The sequence below is a fragment of the Amblyomma americanum genome, chromosome 9, assembly GCF_052857255.1.
Source record: "Amblyomma americanum isolate KBUSLIRL-KWMA chromosome 9, ASM5285725v1, whole genome shotgun sequence".
NCBI classification, from domain to species: Eukaryota; Metazoa; Arthropoda; class Arachnida; order Ixodida; family Ixodidae; genus Amblyomma; species Amblyomma americanum.
Genome location: NC_135505.1, coordinates 147752242 through 147778901, shown reverse-complemented (window position 1 = coordinate 147778901; position 26660 = coordinate 147752242). Strand labels below are relative to the sequence as shown.

The 26660-nt window shown below is 44.9% G+C and overlaps 1 protein-coding gene across 1 annotated transcript; it reads right to left on the bottom strand.

Moving 5' to 3' along the window:
• Positions 1 to 457: 457 nt before the first annotated feature.
• LOC144103774 (venom metalloproteinase antarease TserMP_A-like) lies at positions 458 to 26360 on the bottom strand. The gene is made up of 13 exons (XM_077636428.1): positions 26312 to 26360; positions 26017 to 26183; positions 23444 to 23536; positions 22919 to 23042; positions 21891 to 21941; positions 20588 to 20730; positions 19800 to 19871; positions 11237 to 11384; positions 10312 to 10420; positions 10098 to 10235; positions 4926 to 5076; positions 1652 to 1762; positions 458 to 502 (listed from the first exon to the last, which is right to left on the bottom strand). Exons 1-13 carry the CDS (start codon positions 26358 to 26360, stop codon positions 458 to 460), a joined length of 1401 nt encoding a protein of 466 aa, XP_077492554.1.
• Positions 26361 to 26660: the final 300 nt, after the last annotated feature.

Genomic DNA, 26660 nt, shown 5'->3' with positions numbered 1-26660 from the left:
TGTCATAATGTTTGTGCAGGGCTGTTATTGTGTTTTGCTTTCACCACATGGTGGCGGCTGTTTTGTTTCTTTATTGAATCCGGCATTTTATGACAACCAAAAAAAAAAAGACCACAGTCCTTGTGCAGTGCCGGGTACTGCGCGCAGAAGTAAATTAATGGAAGTACCTCTTTTACGCTTAATACGACAAGCGTGAAGGGAATGCTGAAACGCATGCGACGGACTACTGAACAATACTTTCCACGAAAGGGCTTCGTGTGGCTCACTGTAAAAATTGCGTAGACTTTCAATAACGCTCTGTGGATCACTGAAGAACGCTTTTGGAGGAAATACAAACACAAAAACGTATACGCACACAGCCGAAAAGGGGAGTCGCATTGAGAGCAATTTATTCTACTGACATTTACCGTTTTATTCACCAAAATCAGACGCCTCTTCAGTGCATCTTCCAAGTATTTCAAGGATCCCATTTGTGATCCGCACATACTCCTCTCCTGCATGTCTACAAGAAAGACAAAAAATTAAATGCCATTGCATTCCTGGTGATGCTGATCGTTGGCGGTAGCTGTTCCGCGTTGTACTTTTGAAGTTTTTGCATTTTTTTACGTGCTTTCACCACGAATGAGTGAGCGACGATTGTTTCTTTGAAGCATATTATAAAGAGTGCTTTGTAGTATGAGAAATGTGATTAGCGCGGACCCCAAAGCCTTGCCGTACAGCTCGTTTGTGACTGAAGACGTTCAGTTTTCAGAGTACGACGGCAAGCATCTGCCGCATCCAGGGCCCTCCTCCACCATGACTGATGTGCCAAGTCGGCACTGGCGGCTCTATCATAACTGCAGCGGTTAAACTGCTCAGGCGCGCCGGATGTTATGTCATACAGTCTTTTTACGATGCTTTCGTGACAGGAATTTCAAGGTGCCTGGTAGCCTCCTTTCGGAGCGCAGCTCTTGAGCCCCAACTCGATCGAAACATCCTAGGCGTACGGGAGGAGCGCCTGCGCGCACGGGCGAACGCTGGAGCTTGTCTGCGCATGCGCGAGGCGTGAGCAGCTGCGAGCAGGGCGCAGATATCTGTACATGTCAGATATCCGCGCTTGCGCACGGGTGGTTTTGTAAATAGTGTATATATGTCCTCACCCCTATCCCTTTCCTGCTATCCCCTCACCTCTTTTGTTTCACTTCTTCAAACTGCCTGCTATCCTTTATTTCCGCTACCCCAGCTCAGGTGCCACCGATTAGTGATGGCAGATGCCGGGGTGAGCAAACATCTTTTACCTTCCTTTTGTTATTTTAAATAAATAATCACTATAATAACGGGTGGTTGCGTGGTCTGGTTTACAACAATCGGAGGACCGCGGGGCTCTCGGGGACTTTTTTTTTTTTCATGGCTTGGAGCTCTTTCAGGTTCCCCCCCACTTGTCTTTGCGGTTTCAGTTGTCCTTTTAGCGTCCCCCAAACCGCGTTTCTTTACGCCTTGAAATTCCTTCAGTCTGCTTGAGAAGGGGAGCGAGCCAGAACCGGGAGCATGGAGGTGGATGCCCCTTTTCGACGCCCGTCGCGGCGCGGCGCTGTGCGCGCAGGCGCTCGGGACATATGCGAAGAAGTGTTCATGGAGTTGTCGCTTTAAGCGTCAAGTCCATCATACTCACATGTTCGCCGTCACATTTCATTCCTTCCAGCATATTCACTTCTCTCGAAAAGCGACGAGAGTCTTTCTCGGACAAGCACCTTATTCTGCATTTTTTGTTTAAGTCCGGTGTCTGAAAGTAGAAAGATCGCATTTCAAAAAGTGGACAACTATGTACAGCTTTCCATAGTGATTACATTTTACTTCTATATTTATCAGTTATCCTCAGATATGCGACACTTGAGGAAACACTCGAATCAACGGAAGGATACCAAGCCCCACGGAGCACTCCTTTTTTTTTTCCATATCAGCTATCATAGATGACTGAGTGTTATGCTCCAGAATTGTTACTATTTCTAGCTGATATTTTCAAGGACTGTCGCTGGAATAGTGCGGTCGAAGCAAACATACGGCTCTCGTTATCGTCGGTTCTACACAGAAATGTTTTCTAAGTATAACCAGGCTGTAATAACCTCATCCTGTCACAATACAGAGTAAGCTCTTCACTTGCTTTTAGAACCATACTTTTGGAGCTAGCATTATATCTTTTCCTGCATCTTAATACCAGCGTTGGCGGACATCCGAAAAGAAGAAAATCAAGTTAACTAGTGAGCTATATACAAAAGTATACAAGAATAGTTAACTTGTCTGACGGTAACACTTAGGCCACGCTCATAGTTGTGGGGAAACGCAACGCGAAGAACGCATTCCTCGCTCCGTTTATCGCAGTAGCCGCTCTTTCTCGTGCAGACCGGCTTGTTTCCGGTTCTACAGAAGGACGGGCCCTGGAGCTTTTGTAGGGTAGCCAAGCAATCAGTCCGTCAGTCAGTCAGTCAGTCAGTCAATCAATCAATCAATCAATCAATCAATCAATCAATCAATCAATCAAGCAATCAATCAATTACTCAATCAATTAATTCATTAATTACTCAATCAATCAAACAATTAATTAATTACTCAGTCAATATATCAATCAATCAATATAAAAATCAATCAATCAATCAATCAATCAATATTTATTTAGCGTTCTTATATGCATTACAAAAGAAATGCCAGGACACGAACAAAAAAGCTGCTACGAGCACCTTCACGAGGTTCTTGCCCCTGTTTGCTCGGCAGCGCGGAAAGTAAATACACAGAGCCGGGTCTACAAGTACAGAATTCTTGCTCGCAGGGCAAATGCGCACAGGGTATGCAAATGCAGAAACTCGCGCACATTTCAACATGTACGCTGCCTCTCACAGACCACAGCAAGACACTCACTCGCCTACCATAACATCCCACATACAGACGAACATGTTTAAGACCGTATTAAGAAATAGAAGAAAAAAGAAGAAAACTTATTTCTAGTCTCACTTTGACCATTTCATTGAATACATGCACAACAGTCATAAACACAATAATTCATGCAAAACTACTGTGCTGAAAAAAACAGTGTTCTGGCATCTTCAGCTTAGGGAACAGAGCTGCGCGAAGGTCCGCCATTTTGGTCTAAGTTCCGCAGAAGAGCCGCTTATCGTGTGGCAGGAGCGATGATACTGGAGGAAATCTGCTCTATCTGCTCTTGCAAAGTAGCAGCGTTGCACGTGTGAAGTCGGCTGATTCAAAACTAAGAAAGTGGCAGTTTGGAGGCGCCACTCTTCCTTCCGGTGGTGGCTGTACAATACCCCCTCAGTTGGATAAGAAATTTCTCAGGGCACTTAAGTCTGTTTACGTGCAGGAATGCGAAGGAATGGTACTTTCTAGAATGCGGGTTTTTCCACGGAGCCTGGAGCATTGCATTGTTTCAGTTTTTTTATAATGTTATCTTTGTTTAATTTTACTTGTATTTCTTTTCTTTGTTTTTTTTTATTTTCAGTTACGTTTTATTTTATTTTTATGTTGTTATTATTTCATTGTTTGGTTTTTAACTAATTACTAATTAATACATAATTACAAAACCACAACGAATTAGTAGTTCATTACTAATTACCCGTTACTTCGTAATTGCAAGAGTATACGGGTTATAGCAGTTGTGCCATTGATGAGGTCATAGTGTGATAGGCTTCACGGACGGACGGACAACGATGAGCAATTAAAGGCTTTCGCATTAAAAAAGCAGACTGCAGTCATAATGGGAGCGGCTGGCCGCTTTCGGCTTATACGTTGGCTATGAGCCGAGGCGAATTAGAACATTTGACGCATATGGGATCACGGGATCGTCACTCCGCGAATAGTGTTAGGAGCGACGCTGGGAAAACAGTCGCGCAACTCCGCTGCCTACGGGAAGATATACAGGAGCGCTACTGTATGGATATCTGCTGCTCCATCTAAGGTGGGCTGCAGTCGACTCGCACTCACGGACGCCGAGTGACGGTGCATGAGGTTGGCGGTTTGTATGGCATCGCGAGAACAGCAAGGAAACGTAGGTAGTTCCCTGTAGACGGAGCTAGAGCACAACGGTGTCCTTCACTCAGCCCCATCTGCAGGAAGTTTCTTGGGAGTGTGAACGTGGTCTTCAGCGCCTGGTTTCAATTGGACCTTGTCATTCCTAATAACCACGCCAGTTTTTAGAATTTCTAAAACTCTATCACCTGTGGCGCTATACCCCAACCAGAATTTTGGTAATCTCGCACGCTATTCGAGACCCGCGCAAATGTCGAGAGTGCAGAGCGGCGCCCACCATTACACGTTACCGCGTAGCAAACATGCCAAGCGGTCTCGCCGCGGCTCGCTGCTGCAGCCCAGGCACGAAATGACGTCACCTGGTTGGCGTTCGAGAGCGTTCTCCACACGTACGCTTTTTGAACGGTGCCCGAGGGGACCAAAATTGATTGGTCTACGGCGCCGAACGTAATCATGTTTTCGAAATTCGAAAAATTGATATAGTCAGTATGAAGTACCACCGAACAATCAATAATTGTTATAACGCTCTAATTTGTTATAGTTAAGAGTTAACCTATTATAATTTAGGTAACAGGCTTAGTAGCTAGCATGACTTTCTCATTGCTGATACCTTAACACCGGTTTTATAATGTGACAAAGCTATCTATATACAATCACGCTTAGTATAACTTGTAGTAAGAGCTCACTCCTTGAAGTAATGATGGGTTGCGTGCCTGGTGCATGCAAATGTGGCGCATTGAATATTCATAAAGCACAAGCCAGGATAAGGTGGCCTCCAGTGCACTGCGTGTCATGCGGAACGCGTCTGTACAAAAGCCCGTTCTTACAAGTTACTTCTCGGCTTCACTGAAACAGCTAGCGTATATCAGCACATATCACATCATTGCAAGAAGTGAATGCATCTAGTTCACCTTTTCAGCGTAGACATTTTTTTCATATCCAATGTGCTTGAGAATTAGATTGCAGTATTCAGTTTCGGTGATCATTTGGCCAGGGACTTTTTTGTGCTTGACCATGTTATCTGTTGTCGCTGACTCGGCAAGACAATTGGGGTGAAGGTTCCTGCACATTGGGATGATGAAATATGACAGGTGTATGCTTGACATCCAGACGAAATTGCAGTGGGCGTCAAGAAAGAAGGAAAATGCAGACGTTGATCATATCACAGAAGCGACAATCATATAGTGTTTCAGTGAGGATTGAATAAGTTAAAAAATATACGTAAATATGATGAGTGCCGCAGAAAAGCCTTTTCTCTAATTAGCCTTGGTGACCATGAAAACACAAAGCGAGGGGACAATAGGTGTCAGTCTTTCATTGAACTAAACTAAATTTATATAGTGTCATGCTTTTGAAACGTAAACACGTTTTCCTGATCAATATCACGTATGGAGCGAGTTCTCCTTTATAATAATCCCCGACAAAAGAAAAGGTGCCGCGAATTCTATATTAGACACATCCTTGGCAATTTTCCCTCTATTATCGCGGTCTGCATTGCCCAGAATATCTACGAGCAGCTTGAACAGCCTCGCGAGCTATGACACGTGTGACGCAGCCTCCACGTTAATCTATGTCTTGACCACGAAAACGTTGTCGTTGCCTCGCCCCGCCGCGGTGGCTCAGTGGTTAGGGCGCTCGGCTACTGATCCGGAGTTCCCGGGTTCGAACCCGACCGCGGCGGCTGCGTTTTTATGGAGGAAAAACGCCAAGGCGCCCGTGTGCTGTGCGATGTCAGTGCACGTTAAAAGATCCCCAGGTGGTCGAAATTATTCCGGAGCCCTCCACTACGGACCTATTCGTTCCTATCTTCTTTCACTCCCTCCTTTATCCCTTCCCTTACGGCGCGGTTCAGGTGTCCAACGATATATGAGACAGATACTGCGCCATTTCCATTCCACCAAAAACCAATTATTATTATTGTCGTTGCCTCAGCGTCTGATCCTGCATTTGCTGCTCGCCAACAGCGCTTGTTAATGTCCGTCGAATAGTTCTTTATCAGCGCGTCGTGAGTCGACTGCACCAGATTATTTGAGGCATTCTCAAAGCCTGACGTACGGGATACCATCGACGCGCATGCGCATCTCCGTCTTTTGCATTAATCTGACTGTGACCACGTGGGATTAACGTGAATTTTTGCTTGCTGAGTGATGGGGCCAGAGTTACTGTAAAAATATTGACACGTGTACTTATCTTTATCGGGCGAACACGTTTCGCCGCCTAACAAGTGTTATCGCACAGCGCGGGACGCGCCTGCATCTATCCGAAGTTTCTGGCAAGTCATCGATGCTTCTGTTCGCTGTCTGTTGTAGACGAACCTTATGTTATCTGATTTCATCGCCTGACGCGAATGGTGTAGAACTTTGTGGAAGGCACGCGGGTCCCAACGGTTAGTCTGGAACATTCGACGACTGCTGTATAACAGCCGACGCGCTTGACCCGCGGAGCAGATTCTCGACGATCGCCGACCGTGTTCGCCGCTACCGTTGTGCTGTAAGTGTAGCCTCTTATTGTGGGCACAGGTTCGCCCAATAAATGTTAGTTTTGGCTTTCACAGTATTGCTACTGTGTTCTTCAACGTCACCACGACGTTACAACATGATTGTTTGTCGACGATTTTCCATTGCTCGCAGATTTTCTCCGTCTATCTAGATTTTCCACATCGTCGAAAATTTCTCTGATATGCCGGCTGTTTCAGCGAACACTTACAAAAATTTTCAAAAACAGGGTTTTTGGAGTAAGGATATGGCTTTTGCGGCATAGTATTACCAGTGTTGGCGGGCACCAGAGAACAGATGAATCGTCTTGAATAGTAATTAATAATTAGTCATTTTAATAATTAACTTTTCAACTTGTAGAGTTAGCTAGCCACCTTGTTGCAATTAGAGATTGGTAGCCAGTCGTTAGTAATGGACATATCAGTATTTTATAATTTCAAAATCGCAGCTACCCTCGTCACTGTGCCTAGATAAAATTTGGCTGCATCGTGCGAAAACGCATACCTTTTCTAAAGCTTGCATGCAAAGCAACCTCTCGAGTGCACATAACTAGTCGAAAAAGCAAAAGTTTGTCAAGCCACAGCGCTAAGCGTTTTCGTAATTCTAACAAAACTGATATGGCTATTACTAACGACTGGCTACAAATCTTTAATTGCAGCTAGGAGCCTAATTCTAGTAGTTAAAAAGTTAGTTATTAAAAAATAGTTAACCGGCTTACTACTTAAGACGATTTAAGTTTTCTGGTGTCCGCCAACACTAGTAATACTATGCCGCAAAGTCCGCATTTTTATCCCAGAAAGGTCATTTTAAAAAATTTTTGAAAGTGCCCGCTGAAACACACGGTATATCGTCGTTAGTGCCTCCTTGATCGATATTCTAGGTTGCCTGTGGCGCTGACCTGTTTCCACTTGTTTTTGTGTTCGCGACGGCACCGTTCGTGCGCACATTCTTGAACCGCAGTAACAAAGTTTATAACAATACATCGAAGTGCGCTTTGCCCTATCTCATGGTGGGTGTTCGGAGTGACGTCGAAGAGCTGCTTTTGAGAGTCCTGGAACATTGATGTAACCATGGAGCGGTCGAGGCTGATACCTAGCTTAACACGAACTTATGCGCTTATGAACTTATCCGCATTGAAGTCAATCTGCTTGGATTGACTTGAATGGTTTCTGTGGCATGTATTGGTAGCTTCCCTTCTTTACACTTGCGTCATGGTCCGTTTATTTGTGTTTATGCTCTCCGTGGCTCGAATTTGGGTATCTTAAAGTTGCCAACCCTTATAACGATGGTCTATAGACAGTCTATAGACTTCTTATAGACTGTGTTGCCTTCCTACAGATATTTCTTTTTGTCTTTTCAAAGTCTATAGACTGTCAAAATTCAACTAAAAGTCTATCGCCATAAATCTATAGATTGTCTATAGACTGCCTATTGGAATGGTATTGTCTATAGACTGTTCTGTAGGGTTTGTCTTAGAGAGTCTATAGACTGCATAGAAAGAAGTCTATGGACAGTCTATAGACTGTCTAAAGAAATTTTTACGTGGAAAGGCCGCACATGCGACTCCTTTTTCTTGCAGTAGGCCCATCATATAATTGTAATTTTGCAGGGAGCGTTTATATTTGAAGGCCCTGATTTCTTTTGCGCAATATAAGCAATGCCCGCCAAAGATACTTTAAGGTTCCCGGTGGCGATACGCTGGCCTTGAATTCGGCTGCAGTGGGCCTGGTAGCTGGCATGTTCACGAAGAAATGTGCGCGCAGGATGCGACCAGTCGTATGATGCGCATCCCAGTGTGTAAGAAATGATGAAATTCTTTTGGCTCCCGTTTTCGGCAATCTGCGGCGGCTATCATCCGGAAGCTGCGGGGAGCCTTAAGAAAAAAATAAAACCGAGATTTTACGCAAATCACTCGAACCTTTCCGTCAGGATGGCATTAAAAAGATGATGCTCCACACTAAAGTAATCCTGAACGAGATTCGATCTACCGCGGGCCCTAACACAGCAGCTTCTTTTACCGTTACCTTACACGGCTCGGCCATGCTCCTGCAGCTCACGTTGCTCATTCTAATTGGGCGCCTTTGTGTGCGTGTCTGTGAAAAATAATTGATGCGCAAAATAAATAGAGGTTGTTTGAGTGGGCCCTCGTTCCAGGAGCCCACTGGATTTTGCCGCCTGTCATCACCGGTTCACTAGCGAAAGGTGGTCTTCCGAATATGAACTGGACAGCGCCGCCTCCCAGTCCTCAGTTGTTGGGTTATCGAACCTCGCAATCTTGTTCTGGCATGTCCATACCACGTGATATAAGTTAGCCACTTCACCGCAGAAGCGGATCGTAGGAATTTGGAAACATGTAGTTGAATTTGACTCGGTAGCCTCTCGTGTGATGAATTTGAAATCGTCATCATCTTAATCATTCATACGTTCTCTCTGCGCCAATATTGCTTGCTAAGGCCACAGAAAAGCAGGCGAGTGGTACGCCCAGTTTAAGTGCGGTAACAGCGAGGCATCCAGCTTACTAACCAGCACTGAAGAAAGAAGAAATGGCTGAACGCAGCAGCACGCGCAGCACCAAAAGCGACGAGGAAGTTGAACCCGACCTTTACCTAGGAAAAGCGGCTTATCGGGAAGTGTAGTCAAGCCTTTACACCAGTCAGGGAGAACTTCTGTGCTTCCTGGTTCGACAGACACAATCGGGTAACGGCGAAAACACGTTCAAGAGTTAAAAGACTTAGGCTAAAATTCAGGGGGCACCTTGGCGATCTAAAGTGCGCGAGGCGAAAGCCTTTCTGCGCCCACTTTGGCTGCTTCTGTTGGTGATGGTTTCTTCAAGTTCTTATTTTAATTTTTTATTTTTCCTTTATTTATTTCCTTATTTTCTAGTTATTTATTTTTGTTTCTTATTTTATATTGCAGAAAAAAAAAGGTTAGTACTGCGCGAATCAGACACGACAGGAGAACAGGAACAAGCACGACAACACGGCTGCTGTTCCTGTTCTCCTGTCGTGTCTAATTCGCGCAGTACTAACCTTTTTTTCTGCAATGAACGAACTAGCCCGCAAGAACACTCTACTTATTTTTTATGTTTAACTACTTACTAATCATTCATTACTTAGTAATTGCTAAGAGTGTATGGGTTATAGTAGTTGTGCCACTGATGACGTCATAGTGTGCCAGATTTCCCGGACAGACGGACAACGACGAGCCATTAAAGGTTTTCGCCTTCCTACAGGATCTAAGTGCAGATACCACCTACTATGAGCTGTCCCAGAAACCTATATGGTTTGCATAAAATGCATTTGATGTCTGCATCTACTCTCAACGAAGAAACAGACTACCAATTTTGAAAAAATTGCGGAAATCTAGTTTATGTGCGTGTGATTTCTACTCAACGTTTATCCTGATTGTTTTCCTGTTCTGTTGCTTGTTTTGAGGATGCCTCAGGTATACGTTTCCATTTTCATGCAGCGGTCGTCTTCCTGTAGTTTCTCTTTTTCAGCGTTTACACATGGCGATTTTTGAGCAGCGTGTATGTTTTCGCAACGTCATTACTTCCGAGAAAAGGCCTATAAGAACACTGCAACTTACTTCACCACGCTCCTGATTTGTGCTTCGCTGCAAGGAGAGAGGCGGTACTTATTCGTGCCGCCTTGTTGGTAACTCATAAGGAACCCATGAGACCACGAGCATGGGCCTTTGCCCTTCTCGTCGTGGTGCGCTCCCAACCTGCATGGTCAATGGAAATCTGCAGCCGTGTGCATTCATAGTGCATTCATAGCCACGAATCGAAGCCAGCACTTACGAGTGGGCAAGCTCGTGGGCCATCGTACGGACGCCTCTGTAGGCTTTCGCTATGTCTTCTCCCAGTGCGACTCGTTGTGCAGTGCACACTGCACCCCGGCTTGCAACCCCTGAAAAAGAAAGTTAAAATTAGCATTCAGTCACTGGGAAAATTTAATGGCGTTCAGTGGTTTTAGGTACGTGCTAGCTCCTTTTCAACAATTCAGTGTGGTCGGTGCCTTTATAATCGGAACACTGATGAGTACGGAGCCACTGCGGTTGTCCGCAACCCCCACATAACACCCCTAGCTTTCGAGCTTCCTTCAGGCACCACCTGTAAGGAAGCCGAGGAAACCGCTATAGCCATTGCTCTGGCATACACAGACTCCCGTTACATTATCGGTGACTCAAAAACCACCATTCTAAACTTTACAAGGAGCAGGTTCATCCCCTGCACAACGCCTGCTGCACCCCCCCCCCCTCCCCCGACGCTTCGAGCTCGTCTGGGCGCCTGCGCACTCGGGAAATCCCGAGAACGAGGCTGCCGACTCCTTAGCCCGAGGGCCTAGGAGCCGCGTACAGGCGGACCTCATGGGGGATTTCTCGAAAAAGCGTATGCACTCGTTTTCTGAGCTCACCGCAAACTACCTACCTGAGCGCCTCATGTATACCCGCCACTCTACTCATTCCTCAGTACCGGGGCGCAGTCAGTCTGGCGTCGCCTGCAGACGCGAATGTTGCCTACACCAGCCAGTCTTTCTAAATGTATGCCGGTACCCCCCATATGCACCTTGTGCTCCCACCCCAAGGCCACCCCGCATCCTTCTTCCCCGCATCCTTCTATCATGCCCGGCGTCCCCTCCCTCCGTCGGGCCGGTGTTTCTCACAACCAGGGAGGACAGGGAGACCTCACTGCGGTCAGCGGACCTGGTCAGGCAGAAGATCGCCGTCAGCCAGGCCGCATACGTCATGGGCCAACACCACATGAACGTTTAGACTGTGAGTGGGGTCGTACGGATACCCAGGAGGCCTGGGGGCCTCGAATTCTTTTGCAAAACAAAGTTTTACCACCATTACAGACACCGAACTTCTTGTCTGCAACAATGAAAAAAATATTTTAACTCTTGTTCTATTCCCTTTTTCTATTCGCACAGTACTTACATGCTAACGTGGTGCTCGTGGACTTGTAACAAAAAAATCCTCGACAAGCGCATCTCTCAACGGGAAATTGTCAATTTCTCATATATCATAACATTGCAGTATAATAATCAATATAGCCGCAGATATCCTCTCAGCAGGTCAGCATTTTTTCCTATTAACTTTTCTGCTACAGACAGAAACGTACTTAATAGGTTTTTTTTTTTAGTCCAGTCTTTACTCAATGTGGGCGATTAGCAAACCCTAAAAAAGATTTTGCTATGCAACAAAGGAATGGAATTTTACCTTCAATATTTCTATTGCAGTATCTTAGAATATTTAACAGTAGCGTGCCAATTGAAATTCGTGCGCAAGAATCTTGGACTTGAGACGTCTAGGCACTTCGCATTATTATTTGCTTCAAAACGGGGCTTATTGGTATGCGAGAAGCTGGGTTGCGAAGATTGGGCTGAGCATGAAACCACAGGTCCCAGCCCAAGCAGTTGGCGCGGTCGTCTGACGCCGTGTGTCGGCGCTGCCGCCGCAGCCTCTGGTCATCTTCCTCTTTACAGTTTGCTACAGAATTCTGCTGCCAGAGTTGCGCATTTTGCTAACTTTTTTAGCGCTAACTTAAAAGTGTAAGTAGCAATGTGCAGGGTTTAGTCTTTTACTGACGGGTTAATCATAAGTCGACCAATGAGTCAGGATCCGAGGATTGCGCGTACGACTGCACAGCACTCCACATAGATTCTACTGACGTCACATGCCCTGCGTGGATCTTCCATACATGCCCAGTTTCCTGTTGTCTTTATGGTTTGATGAATTGAGTTGTGAATCACATTGTTTCGCAGGTCTCGTATTCGTAGATTGGTATAATACACCTTACCGTTTGCATGATTGTGAATAGCGTGCTTTTGATTACACTATGCATGCGGAGCTACGCACATTTTTGGTGATGGGTAATGCGGAGACACCACATGAATTATAACAGGGATACCATGATAAGCATTTCAGTTGAGAAAGACAGGTTCGGCGTTTAAAAACGGAGAGAATAATGTTTTATAGCCAGAACTTCTTGTATAGAGAAACGCGAAGTAAACTGCATACGTTTGATACGAAAGCAGGGCTACCGTATCCCCTGGCAACCACGTCTATGTTGAAGTGGTAATTCCTCTTTCATTACGATCACCCACCAACCACCTGCCCTCCGCAGGGGACTGGCCACGCACCTACTGCCACCTTCGATCCCTCACCCCACCCTACGGAGCCCACCTTGACCATCCACAAGCACCATCCACCACACGCCCACCAACCGCTAACTTCCAGAAGAGTGACCCCATCAACCCTTCTATTTTCACCTTCCGTAAGGTCTCCACCCACCGCAGCAATGGAACGCAGAAGTGACAGTGAAATCAAGTTCAAGGAAGCTGTGAGATAGCCAGCTACTCTTCTACCTCTCAACCCCATCCCATCTCTTTAGCTATGGGGCTGTCCACCTACCCACAGCCACCTTCGACCCCCCCCCCCCCCGCCCCCCCGAAAAATTGTTGCATGAGTGCAGCATTGCCTTACTGTAAAAGCATTCATAATCATCAAAGCAGCCATCTGGAGTATATCCAACTGCTTTCGCAGAATTGTCGGATTAAACGTCTGATAGTCCTGTAATCGTTTCTTTTTGCTCCTGATTCGACAAACCGCTTTCGGTGGTGTCGCACTTAGCTTTCCTATAAAAATGATTTAATGTATTGGCTGTAAAATTCTCATTCAGCAAGAAGGTCGTCGTCTGCGCGTGTGCATGCATGCGTGTGCGTGCGTGTATCCTCTTAATCAAATTCAAATACGCAATGTGGAGGCAGTCAATGTAAATGCAAAATGTGTACAACCATTACTGCTAGCGCAGATTTCCCGCACCCGTAGCATGATCGCCTGGGCATTCTTCCTTACCTGTTATTGTCTTAACGAGTTCTCTCCTGGAGTTATTTCCTGCAATGTCTCGGCTGCAAAAATTTGCGTACATGGATCGAGCAAATTAGGAGGGTGCGGAAGTCAACTGTACAGCCTCTTGAAATAAAATGTCGCCAAAGTTTCATACATCATGTGCTGTTCAAGACATCATTTTTCTATGCGCGAGTTATCGCATTTTCAATATTTTTATCATAATAACACTAATAGTAATGCAGAAATGCAGGATATTGCGGGATGGTCAAGTCCTGTTTATTTTTCCTGTCGTCATATCTTCATGTCCTACAGAGACACGAATAGCAGTGAGGCCTGGGCAAATAAACATTCAGTGTAATAATTGATTTTAAAGCATATGGTCAGACTTTTTTCGTAGATTTCAGAATGGTCATCTGTGCTCGGGGAGAACTACAGAAGGCGGTGACAGTTGGCTTTGTGCTCCCAGGATAGACAAACACAACACACGGGCGGATAATCAAGCCTTAGAAGCCAAACCAGCTCCTAGTGAGGGTCAGAGTGAGGGCTACCGCAGCCCGGATTCTCTCAAGGAGCAACCTTCTATCAATGAATAAACCACGGGTTGGGGTTAGCGCACACAAACGGACCAGATAGAGTGCGTTCAGAGCCAGTGGCGCTGCTTATGCTATGAAAGGGGCGTGGCGTTATTCAGGCTGCGCAGCTTAGGCGTGATGAGGTGCGGCCCACCAAGTGGTCACAAAATATGCCTGGTTTTGCAAGCAGAAGAGGTCACGAAGGACCTCTTTAATGCGAACCAGTAGAAGTATGCTTGCAAGCAACCTCACTATCAGTGTTCTGACATACCACTGGACTGCGTCTAAGTAGGCGTTGGCGCGGATGACGAGGACGAGGTGGGATATTGGGAGCCTGGTGGCCACAGATAACCACACTCCTTGCACAGCGCCGATCTCCGCTCAATGTGCAAGGTGGTTGAATTCTTTTTTTTTTCATCGCCTTTGTTCTCTGGTGCTTTTGTTCTTCTGTTCTTTTGTATCTTGTATATACGAGGGTTGCACCGTAAGTAATGTAAATGTTGGCCTAACTTTTTCATTACCTGACATATATCGCTCACATTCTACGTATTTATAGGGTATGCTCTTCCGTAATAACCATTAGTTGTGTGCAGGTAACCGATAGATTTTTGCAAGGAACTAGTGGAGCGTTTTCATTGCATACAGCTAATCTGTTCAAAGGAGAAACAACTGATCGTCATGAAGTTTTTGAAGAAGAAAGGATGCAGGCTGTCCGACATCAGCAGAAGAGTACTAAACGTTTACGGTGATGACAACATTCACTAATGCAATGTGCTGAGATTAATTAACAAGTTTGAGCCAGGAACAGCAGCGTTGAAGACAAACCGTGCAGTGGGCGAACAGCAGCTCCAACAACTGACACAAATCGTCACCGAGTAGACGAATTGACACAGCTCCGAATGCATCGTCTGGGATGGAGACTGCATTGTGTAGTACGCTTGTATCGAAAGAAAAGTGCTCTACAAACACATGAAGTTTGAGCGACGTATATAGTTTAAGAAGTTAAAGCGACTTTTGCATTACTTTTGGTATTACCCCCGTATCAATCTTGTCGCGTGTTCTTTCCGTGTACTGTTATTTGTCAATTACTTTATATCGCTAGTGTCGTTAGCCTTGGTTACTTACATCCTAGTCGCAATCAAGAAGAAATAAGCTAATACTGGGCATGTAATGCCAAGGCAAGATAGTCGATGGTCGTTAAGAGTGACTGGGTGCCAAGAGAAGGTGAGCGTAGCAAGAATCGGCAGAAAGTAGCGTGGCCAAATGAGATTAAAATACTTTCTTGGATAAAATGGCTGCAGCTGGCACAGGACAGGGTTAATTGGAGAAATAAGAGGGAGGCATTTGTCCTGCAGAGGGCGTAGTCAGTCTGCTGCTGAGGATGATGATGATGATTTCTTAGCTACAAAGGTGCAGTGCGGTTCAGTTAAAGTTGGCCGGTATCGCTAGATTACCGCGTTTTAATTACAAAGGAGCTACTTTCACTCAAAATGGTGTTTGTATAATATATGAAGGGTGAAAAAAGCTTTTGTTCAACCGAGGGAGAAGCGGTAGCTTCACAGTGGTTTAGCCTTACACTCTTGTTATGCTATACTTTGGTCGGTTCCTCGGCGTGCCAAGAGAGGATCGCGTGACCCGATTTTGGTTAACCTTGCTTTGACCTTGGCGTGACCTTGAAATGATCTTGACCTATACCTGTGACCTTTGCAATGGCTTGACTATTGGCCTGACCATTGACCATTCACTGGTTCGCCAAACTTATAAACTGAAGGCTTGACCTTGGCCGAGCCCCGAAGGTCACGAGAAGTACACGGCGATCTCAGCCCGTAGCCTCTGGTAGTGAAGCTACCGCTTCATAAACGAGACACCGGAGTCGGTTATTCATGGCCGCTTTCGCAAAAAAAAAACTGCGTTGTGTCACAAAAATTATTATGCGTGAATCTCTGGAGGCTACACAGCACCTCCATTCAATTCCAAGAACCATAAACGGAGCCTTTTGCGGTATGCACGTTAAAACTTTGAATCATGCGGCGCGAAAATTTTTTAATTGAAGTTTCGCATGAATAAATGCCTCTTTTGCAGCTACAAAACATCACCATAGCCAGAAAAACTCGCACAATTGATTTCAATTATATTATAAAGTTGCACATGATTGTCCTCAGTATCACTTTAATTTCTTTACCCTCCTATACTGTTGCCTGCTACTTCACTTTCGTGTTGTCTAACGCACTTCTGGCGTTTTATTTCTCCCATTAATTGCTTATCTTATATTATTATGTACTATATTTTCTCTGTTTTTCGTACTGACATTTTTTTCTTGCCTGAAGGCTCTGCTTGATGCAGAGCCTTACGAAGTCCTGCGATCATAAAATGACTGAGAGCATCAGCATGCAAATCAGCCGGCTGATCGATAGTGGGTTCCCTGACAACATGATAGCGTCAGTGGCCGAAAAACTGCTAAAACCCTAGACGAGGAGAGGAAAGAAGTCGAAAGAGCACAATCGCGAATCCAACACCGTGGGTATGTGCCATCATCTTTTCAGGCAACAACAACAACAATCGCGAAAGCGTGACAATCCCAATGAATGTGTCATTTACCGCAGGGAAAGGTTCATACCATGCCAGAGAGACATTATTTGTAAGATTCCAATAGCATGCGGGAGACAATACATTGGGCAATCAGTAAGGTGTGTCGACACGAGGCTTCTAGAGCATAATAATGACTGTGAAAAAATTAACCACCCGGGGAATTTAGCGCAACATTGCAGCAGGTGTAAAACAAAACGCAAATCAATGTTCAAGAGGACCGCAATTGTAGGTAAGCAAAACGAAAGGATTGAAAGAGAAATAGTTGAAGCGTTTTTAATTCGAAAAGGCTGAAAATGGAACGTGTGTAAGCAGTCCTTCTGTTGCACTTACAAAAAACGAAATTGTTATGATAAATGCAGACGCTGCGTTATGGTGATGGTCACGTGACTGAAGGCGGGAAGGTTGCTTCTAAAAGCTGACGTTGCGAATTTAAACGGATCTTCCGCAAGGAATAAACAGTTGCTAGTTTGCGCTTGTATCGTGTGTGCAATTTCTTCTTGTGTCGCTCTTAGCGCATACGTTCGCATAATTACCTGAAAAACTGCGCCAAGGCAAATGCTTCTAAGTTCCTGAGCAGTATAAATAAGCATCGCTTATTATTATTCGCACTAGTAGTAGCATATTAGTACCGTTACAATTATTATTAGTAAAGTCGCAGTAGCCGACTCCTTCCATGGGGACACCCGCAGCGCGCCATTAAAATAGAGATAGAGGCAACAGGAAGCAGTCGCTGCTGTAGAATGGATCCAGTTTTCATCCACCTAGGTTTCTTTAACATGCCCTTGCACGGCAGAGCTCAAGGGCATCTTCTATATCTTGTGTACACAGAAATAGTGCCTCCGCTGTTGAGATCGGATAGCGGCTTCCATTACCAGAGAATAAATTTACTGCGGGCCCATTTCAACGAATTTCATGGTCCGCAGCCGAACGCCGTGCAAATTGGGCCACCACGGCTCGTGTCTAGTTTATGAAAGCTTGGACATACTTACTTCGTAATCAGATACACCACATCAGGGTCACCGGGAACGTTTTTGTCTTGGTAATATTGTGCCACTCCTCGCAAGGTTTTGCCAGCGTGTATGGCGCTGCCAACGTAACCTAAAAAATGTGTCACTCTGAAATAAAAGGTGGCGGATACATTCCTTAACCAATGACGGATTCATGATGTTGCTTGCTGATGTTAATGATGAGGCTGATTACTGATTTACTTTTCCTTGATGATGTTCTCAGTCTATGCTCAGGTCAACAGGCAGAGGTTGGTTCTAGTCACTAATCTTGGGGATGTAGTTTGCGACTGAGGACTTAAGACTGTTGCACAGGTCTTCACCAGGGTGAAGCCACTCCACTACATTTTATTGAGAGATAGTTTATTATGAAATGAAAGACTTCTAGAGTCCGCTTAGCGCTTCAGAACTCAACATCACTTTAACTCTCGTACTGCCATGCTCTCATTTCGATCCCGTCTGAAATTTTCCGGCACTACCGACTTGCCCCACTGCTACTAAACACATCTCTATACCTCTCTGCCTCATACGTGTCCTTTCTGTCTTCCTCTAGCCAAATTTGTTCCCAGGCAGTAGCCCGTTCTGCCTCGGTTTTTTGAGCTCAGACATCACACACGAGTACAACAAAGAGCAAAAAAAAATAGGCAAAGGTTTAACCCAGCTAAACCTGAGTAGCCAAAGCCAACCTCTGAGACGCAGGCAGTTCACGAGGCGTCTCGCCTGAATCATCCATGACGACTGCTGCCGTTAAATGGTCGACAGCTGTTGCAATCGGTCGGCACCGGCTGGGCGAAAGCGGAGGCTGTCAAAACAGAGCGAGCGCACGGCTCCGGCGCAGCTGCGGTTGAGTGACGTCATGGTTGTCACGTGACTAGGAAGAGGCGAGCGCTCGGTTGCGGCGGCAATGGCTGAGTGACGTCATAGTTGTCACGTGGTTTATGCTCGGTTCAAGGTCAAACTCGCGCACACGGCGTAGAAGCTACGGAGGGTAGTAGTAAAAGCGTTCGCTTTCAAAAGAACGCAAGGTGAAACATACGAAGCACTTACATACGGAAAAGACAACTGAAAACCGCAGGGCCTGTTTACAATAAAACGTGCATGCACGCTGGTTTCTCAACCTCCCATGTGCCATAGCCCAGTTTTCGACTCGGCCAAGAAGTGAACCCGAATAAACAGCAAGAATTCCCAGTACCATGCTGTACCTCCAATGCCTTCGGCTGAGCGAAGACGCGAAACCCGACGCGGTGATGACGTTGACAGGAGTCTTCGCCTGGCACTTCCGGCCTGACCGCCGCGCTCCGGCAAGGCCATAACAATCGACCGGCATGTTTTGTGTTAGCATTCACATTTAATGCGAAAGCATTTTATGTCCCATTAGAGCAAAGCCCGTCGCTGTCCGCCGCCGTCTATAGCACGAAATTTGGACGATGCAGTACGGTGGTGTACGATGTCACAACACATGTTAGTGAGCATGTAAAGCCAGAAGTCATTGCTCGCAGTCATAGCCATGACTCGTTGTCATTTTGCAACGTATCATGACTCAGCACTTTACAAGATGTAATGTAGGGTGTATAGAGTTTGTTAAAATATGCGTATCGTGACTCGTAGTTAGTCGTAACTCATAATCATACTGCAATCCAGCATGACTCAGCCCTTAACAAGTAGCGCAATCATGACGCGTAGTCATAGTCATAACACACAACTCAGCACTTTACTTCTGCGATGTTGCATGACGCACCGCTTTACAAGTAACGTAATGCCGCTTAAAATTTGTGCTAAGTATGCATAGTAATGCCGTGTAGTCATAGTCATTCTACTACGTAGCAGGACTCAGCACCTTAATGTTTTTGCATTCTCAGGCGTAGTGTTAAGTGTCTCTGCCAAATTTTTAATTTCTTTTATTTGTTCTCCGCGATGTGTCAGGTCGTGGCAGTATGCATGTCCTTTGCTCTTATATTCTTCTTCCTGTATATTACGGTGCATGGGCAATATTTTGATGCCCTGGTCTAAAAATACGCAGCATTGAAGTTTCTTTTATTTGTCTTCACGCAGCGTGTAATTTTTAAACCACCCAGTTTCGAAATATTTGCTTACTGAATTTAACAAGAGGCAGCTCAAGGTAGGTAAAGCCTAAGCCTCCTCTCTTTACGGTATTGCTGTTTATAGCGAGGCTATGCCTGATTGTTTAAATCAAACGCCAACCTTTCCCTCTTTGTACTAGATAGCAGTCGCCGCGATGGATGATTTCTGGCTTATCACAGAAGGCTCACCTTCCTTTGAGTTACTCCAACAAGCTTAAAACTTATATTGGGGTTCTGCATGTCAAGATATCGTAGATTCACCTGAAATGAAGCAAGAGGCGCTTACTGATAAATCTTAAAAATGGCATAGCGTGTGACTTGTATGACCACTGCTGCCATTCTTTCTCCACGGGGCAATACAGAAAAAGTGTTCAGAGTACAAACAGTGTCCACAACTGTTTCGATAGAGCGTCCAATAGGTTCATAAAGCGCCTAGAGCTGGCCCAGAGATAGGCTGGAGGGATAATGTTACTGTAGGGCCAGGTTGCCATGTTCTCTGGCCTTCGTACAACGAGAATGGCAGCTCACAGTCCATCATGGCCTTGTAGGTGCTTTCTAAAGAGTTTCCGTCAATGTTGAAGCTGTTTTAATGATTGAGAAAAAAAAAGAATTCCTTCAAAATTTCAGATTTAGAAATTCCCTATTGCACATTTCTCTAGAAAGAAAGCGATACACTAGAACAGAAAGAAAAATTCACTGATTTTATCGTATTTAGACCAGTTTTCCGAGCATATGAGTGTTATGGGCTAATTAAATAAGAGGTATTTTGTTGTCCCCTTTCTTTTGTTTTTGAGGCTAACAATTAGCTTGCTGTACCTAAAACGCGATACACCTCAAATTTATTCCACGCCTCCATATGCTGTGCGCCCAGCAGCCCCCAACCTCTTCTTGCTTTGCTTTACAGTGGAGCTTATAGTTTGTGCTTTCCATTCTTTGATTAACATGTTTAATATAGAAAATATGAAAGACGTGCTTACCGCGTTTGTCATCACTGCCAAATAAGCAATTAGTTCGTATTCGTCTTTGAAATGCTTGTGGTGTTCTCTGTCAGAAATGACGTGCAACTCCACAACAAACTTTCCGTTGTTAGTTTGCGGTAGAGACCTCGCGGCATACAGCTCTATCAGAACGAGAGACAACAAAAGTATGAATTTAGAATATACTGGATTGCAGATAACTGGCTAGCTTCCTAGGGAGCATATGTTATGGCTACATTAACAGAGTCGCAATGCGGGCTGCGCAGTTATATGCATTTATAATCAAACCAATGGAATTAGCCTTCGGCGAAGAAGGCGCGGAGGTTATTGGGCATTGCACTGTGAACAGTATAACATCGTAATACCAGCAAAGAAACAAAAATGCGCACGCAGATCTCAGCTGTCCTCCAAGCGAGGAAAAACAGTGCCGTTGCTCGTTTCTGAACAGGAAGAACGCGGACAACTGCATCTGAAATCTATTTCCTTCATTGGCCACTGTCCCCTTGCCGAAACTTCCGTACCGCTCTTCGCCATAAGCCAATACCCGAATGTACTCGGCTTAAGCCACGAAGGACAGAATCACGTGATTTTGGCTTTTTTACCATTTTGTATCTGACGGCACAACAACGTCGAGAGACTGTAAACACGAAAACAACACCAAAAATTGAAGTTTATTCTTTTTATGAAAGTTTACGCTTTCCGGGTAGCCTGATAAAATTATTATGCCCGCCTCAATACGTGAATATGCGCAAATTGTCACGCGGAATTAGTAACAGCGTACAGTGCCAGACTCAATGCATTTAAATAGTCGATTTTTCTGAAGCCATATATGAGGGGAATAAACGTTGGACGGAAGTACTAAACACCATGCAATCTGGAGACTAAATTATTAATTGAAAGTTTTTCAGTATCTGTTTTGTTGCTTGCCTAAGGCCTTGTTTACGTGTGTCTATTTTCTGGCGTATTGTTTCTCTTTTTCCTTCCTTCATGAATTTGTTCCCCTCCTGGTAGCGCTCATCTTAATGTTTTTCAGCAGCGCAGGCGACAAATGGACGAGACAAGTGCGCAGAATCAGCGCCGTGTCTGTGCACTTGTCTCGTCCATTTGTCCCCTGCGCTGCTGAGAAATAATGTCACACCAACTTGCCCAAGCTTCTACAGTATCAGCGCTCATCTTAAGTTCTCCACTGTGCCATAAACAAATACTTTTTTACACCCGCTACTCACAATCGGCTCCCAATTATCCTTAGAGTTTGTCTGAGTGTGCAGCTGCCAAGATGAGCACAAATGGAAGCAATACTTACGTTCTGGCCCCTCTGATAGTTCCCTCTCCACTGGCCGCAGAGAATCGAAGGCTAAGAAGAGAGAAAACAGCCATAGATTATTAGATGGACCTTCTTGTTTAGTAACAGAACTTATGTGTTTGAAGTAAAAAGTAATTTCAAGAAAAAAGGCTTTTAACGAGAACAGAAAGCTGGGCGAGTTGGAATGTATTCATCTTTAAGCAGCGCAAAACACAGGAAAAGAGGAAGAAACACGAGACGACACGAGCGCTATCTCTTGTGGTCTCGTGTTTCTTCCTCTTGTCCTGTGTTTCGAGCTGCTTAAAGATGAAGGCTTTTAACGCATTCTTTAATAAGCGTGCGAAATCGCGATTCCAGTCGGAAGCGCAAAAAGAAAGAAAAACACCAACTCTCAAATTTGTGGATGTGCTATAAGACTAAAAATGAGCTCCCAGCGTATTATTTTGGGAGTTAATAAGTTAATCGAAATACGTGTGGCGCTCTGGGTGACGTCTTGAACGCAACAGCGATTATTTCCATAGGAACTCAGCAGATGTAGCACTTTAACAAGCGCAGTCACTGTTCACGTATGAGTAAACATTTCTAAAGCTTACTGACACGTTTAAGACTTGTTAAATATTAAACCACGGCTAATTTTATTTTATTTGATACAGTGAACAAACATACAGAAACTCTCTGGCAGGCTAACACTTATATCGCCACTAAGCAAGCTTCCCAATCAGAGCCCAATATTTATCGCTGTTCAAAATACTACGCTTGTAGATATACCAGACAGATTCAGGGGCTCCGAATACAAAGTACTTTTGGGGCTTACAACACGACTCACGATATGGCCAGGTTCATTAAACTGCGAATCAGTCTGGTGCCACAATTACAGGGTTCCTGCGGTGCGAGGGGAGTTACAGAAGCGCGTAAAATTAACTGGTTTTGAAACTTACTGTTATTAAAAGCGAAACCAAAATTGCGCTCAGCAAGTTTTCTTGCATACTTTTTGTACCAAATACACCAAAGCGACGTCCAACACTTACACATTTCTTCCAGATCTTCCATGATCTCCTGAACTTCGTACACGCTGTGGAGTATCTGCCCCTGCGACGAACGCTCGCGTTCCAGTAGAGGCTTGATTCTCAAGTTGCTGTTGATAATGCCTTCCTGATAAGAAGTGACGGGGAAATTGCTTTAAACTTGAGTTGGAAGTAAGATGGTAAGAAATATCTAATTTAGGACCAAAGAAAAAATATTTTTTCAGGCTTCCAGCAAGGTCGATAATTTCACCGTGTACAAGGCATCAACTAAAGGAGATGGGACAGATTTATTCGCTTTGGCATCTTGGTACTAGAATACCATATTCTAGAGTCGTTTAGCGTATGCACACCGTATAATAAAAGAGCATTCATATCTATCTCGCCTTAAGTCCTAACTTTTCCCTTTTCACATTTATGTCCGCTTCAGTTCTTACTTACAACATGGCGAACTGAACAACTTGAATGCTGCCATGCGCAGTAAGAAAGGCGTAGTGATCGGTTTTAAGGGAACTTCAAGCCTTTACTCACCACTTGCATTCCTCCATCTTCATGCAGTATATATAACGAGGATTGTTGACAAGCGTCATGATAGAGGTTCTCTCGAATTGAAGATGTGTCGATCTGGAAAGATGCGTCAGTTTAGTCCATATGGGCCTACTACCAATAATACGTCATTGAATCGAGAGGAGCATTGGAGGGTAGTATTTAATGTCAGAAATAAGTGGCAGCAGGGAACTGCTAACAGGATATGTTTGCGCACTTGTTTCTCGTGCTGCACCTGAACATAACGCTTTTTATTGCAGTGCAACAACAATGGAACGTGTTACAGCAGCTGTCCTAAATCTTGGATAATGTGGCGCTGTTGAAAGCGTTACTTGTGTATTTATTGTTTTTTTAGGACATTTCGCTGCTAGGAATGTCTTTGCTAACTGAGCTGTGCAGCTCACTGAAAAACATAGCACTGGCTTGAGGGTAGACGTATATTTTAGCCAAACCAAAAGTAGCCGCAGTCTGTTTGAAGTCACTGCTACTTGAACATTCGAAGAAAGTCAGTTTGAAAAAATTATCCTCTCATATTTTGACACAAGAAAACTAACTCTTCAAAACTCCAAGGATATCGAGTGACTGAGTTACGAAACCCAACTACTCCGTAGGCTGCTCTAAGTTTAGGCAGGCCGTCATGTTGGGGGAAAGCGGTGTGAATAATGGGAAGATTTAGTGGTAACCTGGCAAGAAAAAAACTGCATTTTCCTCAGCGCTCAACGCTGCAAACGCGATGAAGTTCTTCCTCTCTCGCTCACTTTTCAAGTTAGAAGCCAGCGAGTGCGTAGCAGTAGGAGAGCAGTAAGCACTTTAACGCTGATAAAAAGCCAGGATCCGCATGCAACGAAGTCATGAGATGACGAAACCGGCACAGGCCAGCCAAGGCTGCCACGTAGCGGCATTACCGCTTCTTCTATGAGAGGGCGCTAAATAAAAATACATATACATTTTTTTACAAGAAAAAGCGTTGTTGTTTTCAAAGAAATCGGCGCGACTAATGGGTCTCTAAGTAAGTATAGTGTTTTATGGTATGGACATCAAATATTTGATGAAAGCCACCGCAGTGGCCCAGTGGTTATGGCGCTCGGCTGTTGACCCAAAAGACGCGAGTTCGATCTCGGCCGCGGCGGATGAATTTCGATGGAGGCGAAATGCTAGAGGCCCCTGTACTGTGCCATGTCAGTGCACGTTAAAGAACCCCAGGTGGTCGAAATTTCGGGAGCGCTTCACTACGGCGTTCCTCATAGCTTAAGTCGCTTTGGGAGGTTAAACCCCCATAAACAATAAACCAAATCAAATATTTGATGAAATTATATATTTTGTTGTAATTTTTGTCCACACCTATAATATTTCGTTTCTGTTCCCCAGCAAAAACTGATGTCGCTGAAATTTGGTTCTAAACTGCATTCGAGGTTCGCCTTCGCGACTAGTATCAGTTGACGTTGAATTTGGTGCTCACACATTGGTGTGTGAAAAACTGTGGCTCGGCGATGAACGCAGGTCGGCAGCTGGAGGCACTCCTGTGATATGCGTTCTTTGCCTCCATGCTTTGCGCCGAATAAAAATTACGAAAATGCACCAACTAGCCCAAATCAAAATACTATTGTAAAATTAAACTGCATCTGTTAGCTTCAATCATAATTGTGGATGAATAGTATTGATAACTCCTAGCAAAGAGACGAAATCGCACAGAAGAAGAAAAACCACTAACAAAGTCAGATTTAGGCGAAAAATGCCATATAGGTTGGTTGTTTCACGTCACTTGAGTGAAGGCTGTCCCGCTTTCTGTCTGGTTCCCCTCGCGCACATCTGGTGCACTCCAGTCGGCCACGGCGCCATTGTAGCATGGAGCGCGGCGGTTCTTTTGGGCTTTGTTCTGTGTGCTATAATGTTCAGATTTTTGGTGCGAAAGCACTACTTAATGGGGTCAAACCCGAACAAGAATCATGTGGCGTCCCTGACCTTGGTGACACAGAAATGAAATAAATACTGCCGCCACTGGGTTCTGAACCCGCGGCGACGCGAACATATTCAGCCTCACCGGCCACTGCACATTGTGGGTTAAAGTGGTCGTTGTGTTTAGACATTACCATTTTTGGCCATTTGCCCTGAATTGCATACCTAAGCACCTGAAAGGACAAGGTTGGGCGCTTTTCATACAGGTTTTATTCTCTTCTACTGAAGCTGAGAGTTTGAGCATACTCATAGCCGTGAATATTCCACCGTTATTTTATCTCCCAGGATTTGTACATTCTCGCGCAATATCTCGCACATTTGTACATTATCACATGATTTGTACACCGAGCACTCCAGCGCTATCGCCACGGTCAAGTTGGCAGTTTTTATGGCCACAGGTCAACCCCAATGAAGCGTTCTTTTCATACCTACGTCAGTAGGCATGTCTCTTAATCGCGGCGTTGCCATCACAGCATGAAAATATTCTCGTGTACAGGGGCTGAGAACAGCTTCTCAGCATTTGATTTAGAGAACATCAGCTTCCGGCCCCGATATTCTCTGAACACTTACAAGCGAGTCAACCAGAGCTTGTATTTACTTACAGCCTCCAGACGGTGCCCATTACCAGTCACCGTAGATAAAAGCAATTCGTCTGCCAACACCGAGCTTCTTTCCAAGTTCAGTGTGATGTCACTGCCGAGTAGGAGCACCATCTTCCCACCTGTGCTTCGCTCTTCCAAAAACCTCGGATAAACCAACAGCTCTTTTTCTGTTCGAAAATTGAGAAAAGACAATTTGGGCTGTCACTAAACTTTAACCTCGCCAGAGACATGACTATTCGCGCTGTTTATGCGCATAGTGTGCGGTAATCCACATCTTATAAAACTGATCGCTTACCTGCGTTGATCAACGTCAAGAGACGGCAGAGTAAGACGACAGTTATCATTTGTATGTGCCAGGTGTTGCTCGCACGGACAACTTCGCTGCAGAGCTTCTTAACCGCCAGCTTATGGGGAGCTTTGTCTCATTTTTATAAACGACGTCCGACATAATGTCGGTTCTGTCTTAATTTTCTGGTAGGCTTTTACTAAGGTCAACTTACACAGCGAGCAGAGTTCAGGACTCTGCTACGTGCAGCGAGCGACTTCGAGCGTACTGAGGTTTGAGTTTAATCACCATTCGCATTTAGCTAGAAATTTAACGGCAGACGTCAAAGGGCTACCGGTACGTTGCTGCCAAGTATGCC

Bases quoted from the DNA above. Each gene is read 5' to 3' on its own strand.
- LOC144103774 (XM_077636428.1), bottom strand. From the start codon at position 26,360: ATGATAACTGTCGTCTTACTCTGCCGTCTCTTGACGTTGATCAACGCA. The intron at 26,184-26,311 runs GTAAGCGATCAG...ATTTTCGAACAG, and splicing joins CTTGACGTTGATCAACGCAG to AAAAAGAGCTGTTGGTTTAT. The intron at 11,385-19,799 runs GTGAGCCTTCTG...TCATTGTTGCAG, and splicing joins TTGGAGTAACTCAAAGGAAG to ACAAGAAGTTCGGTGTCTGT.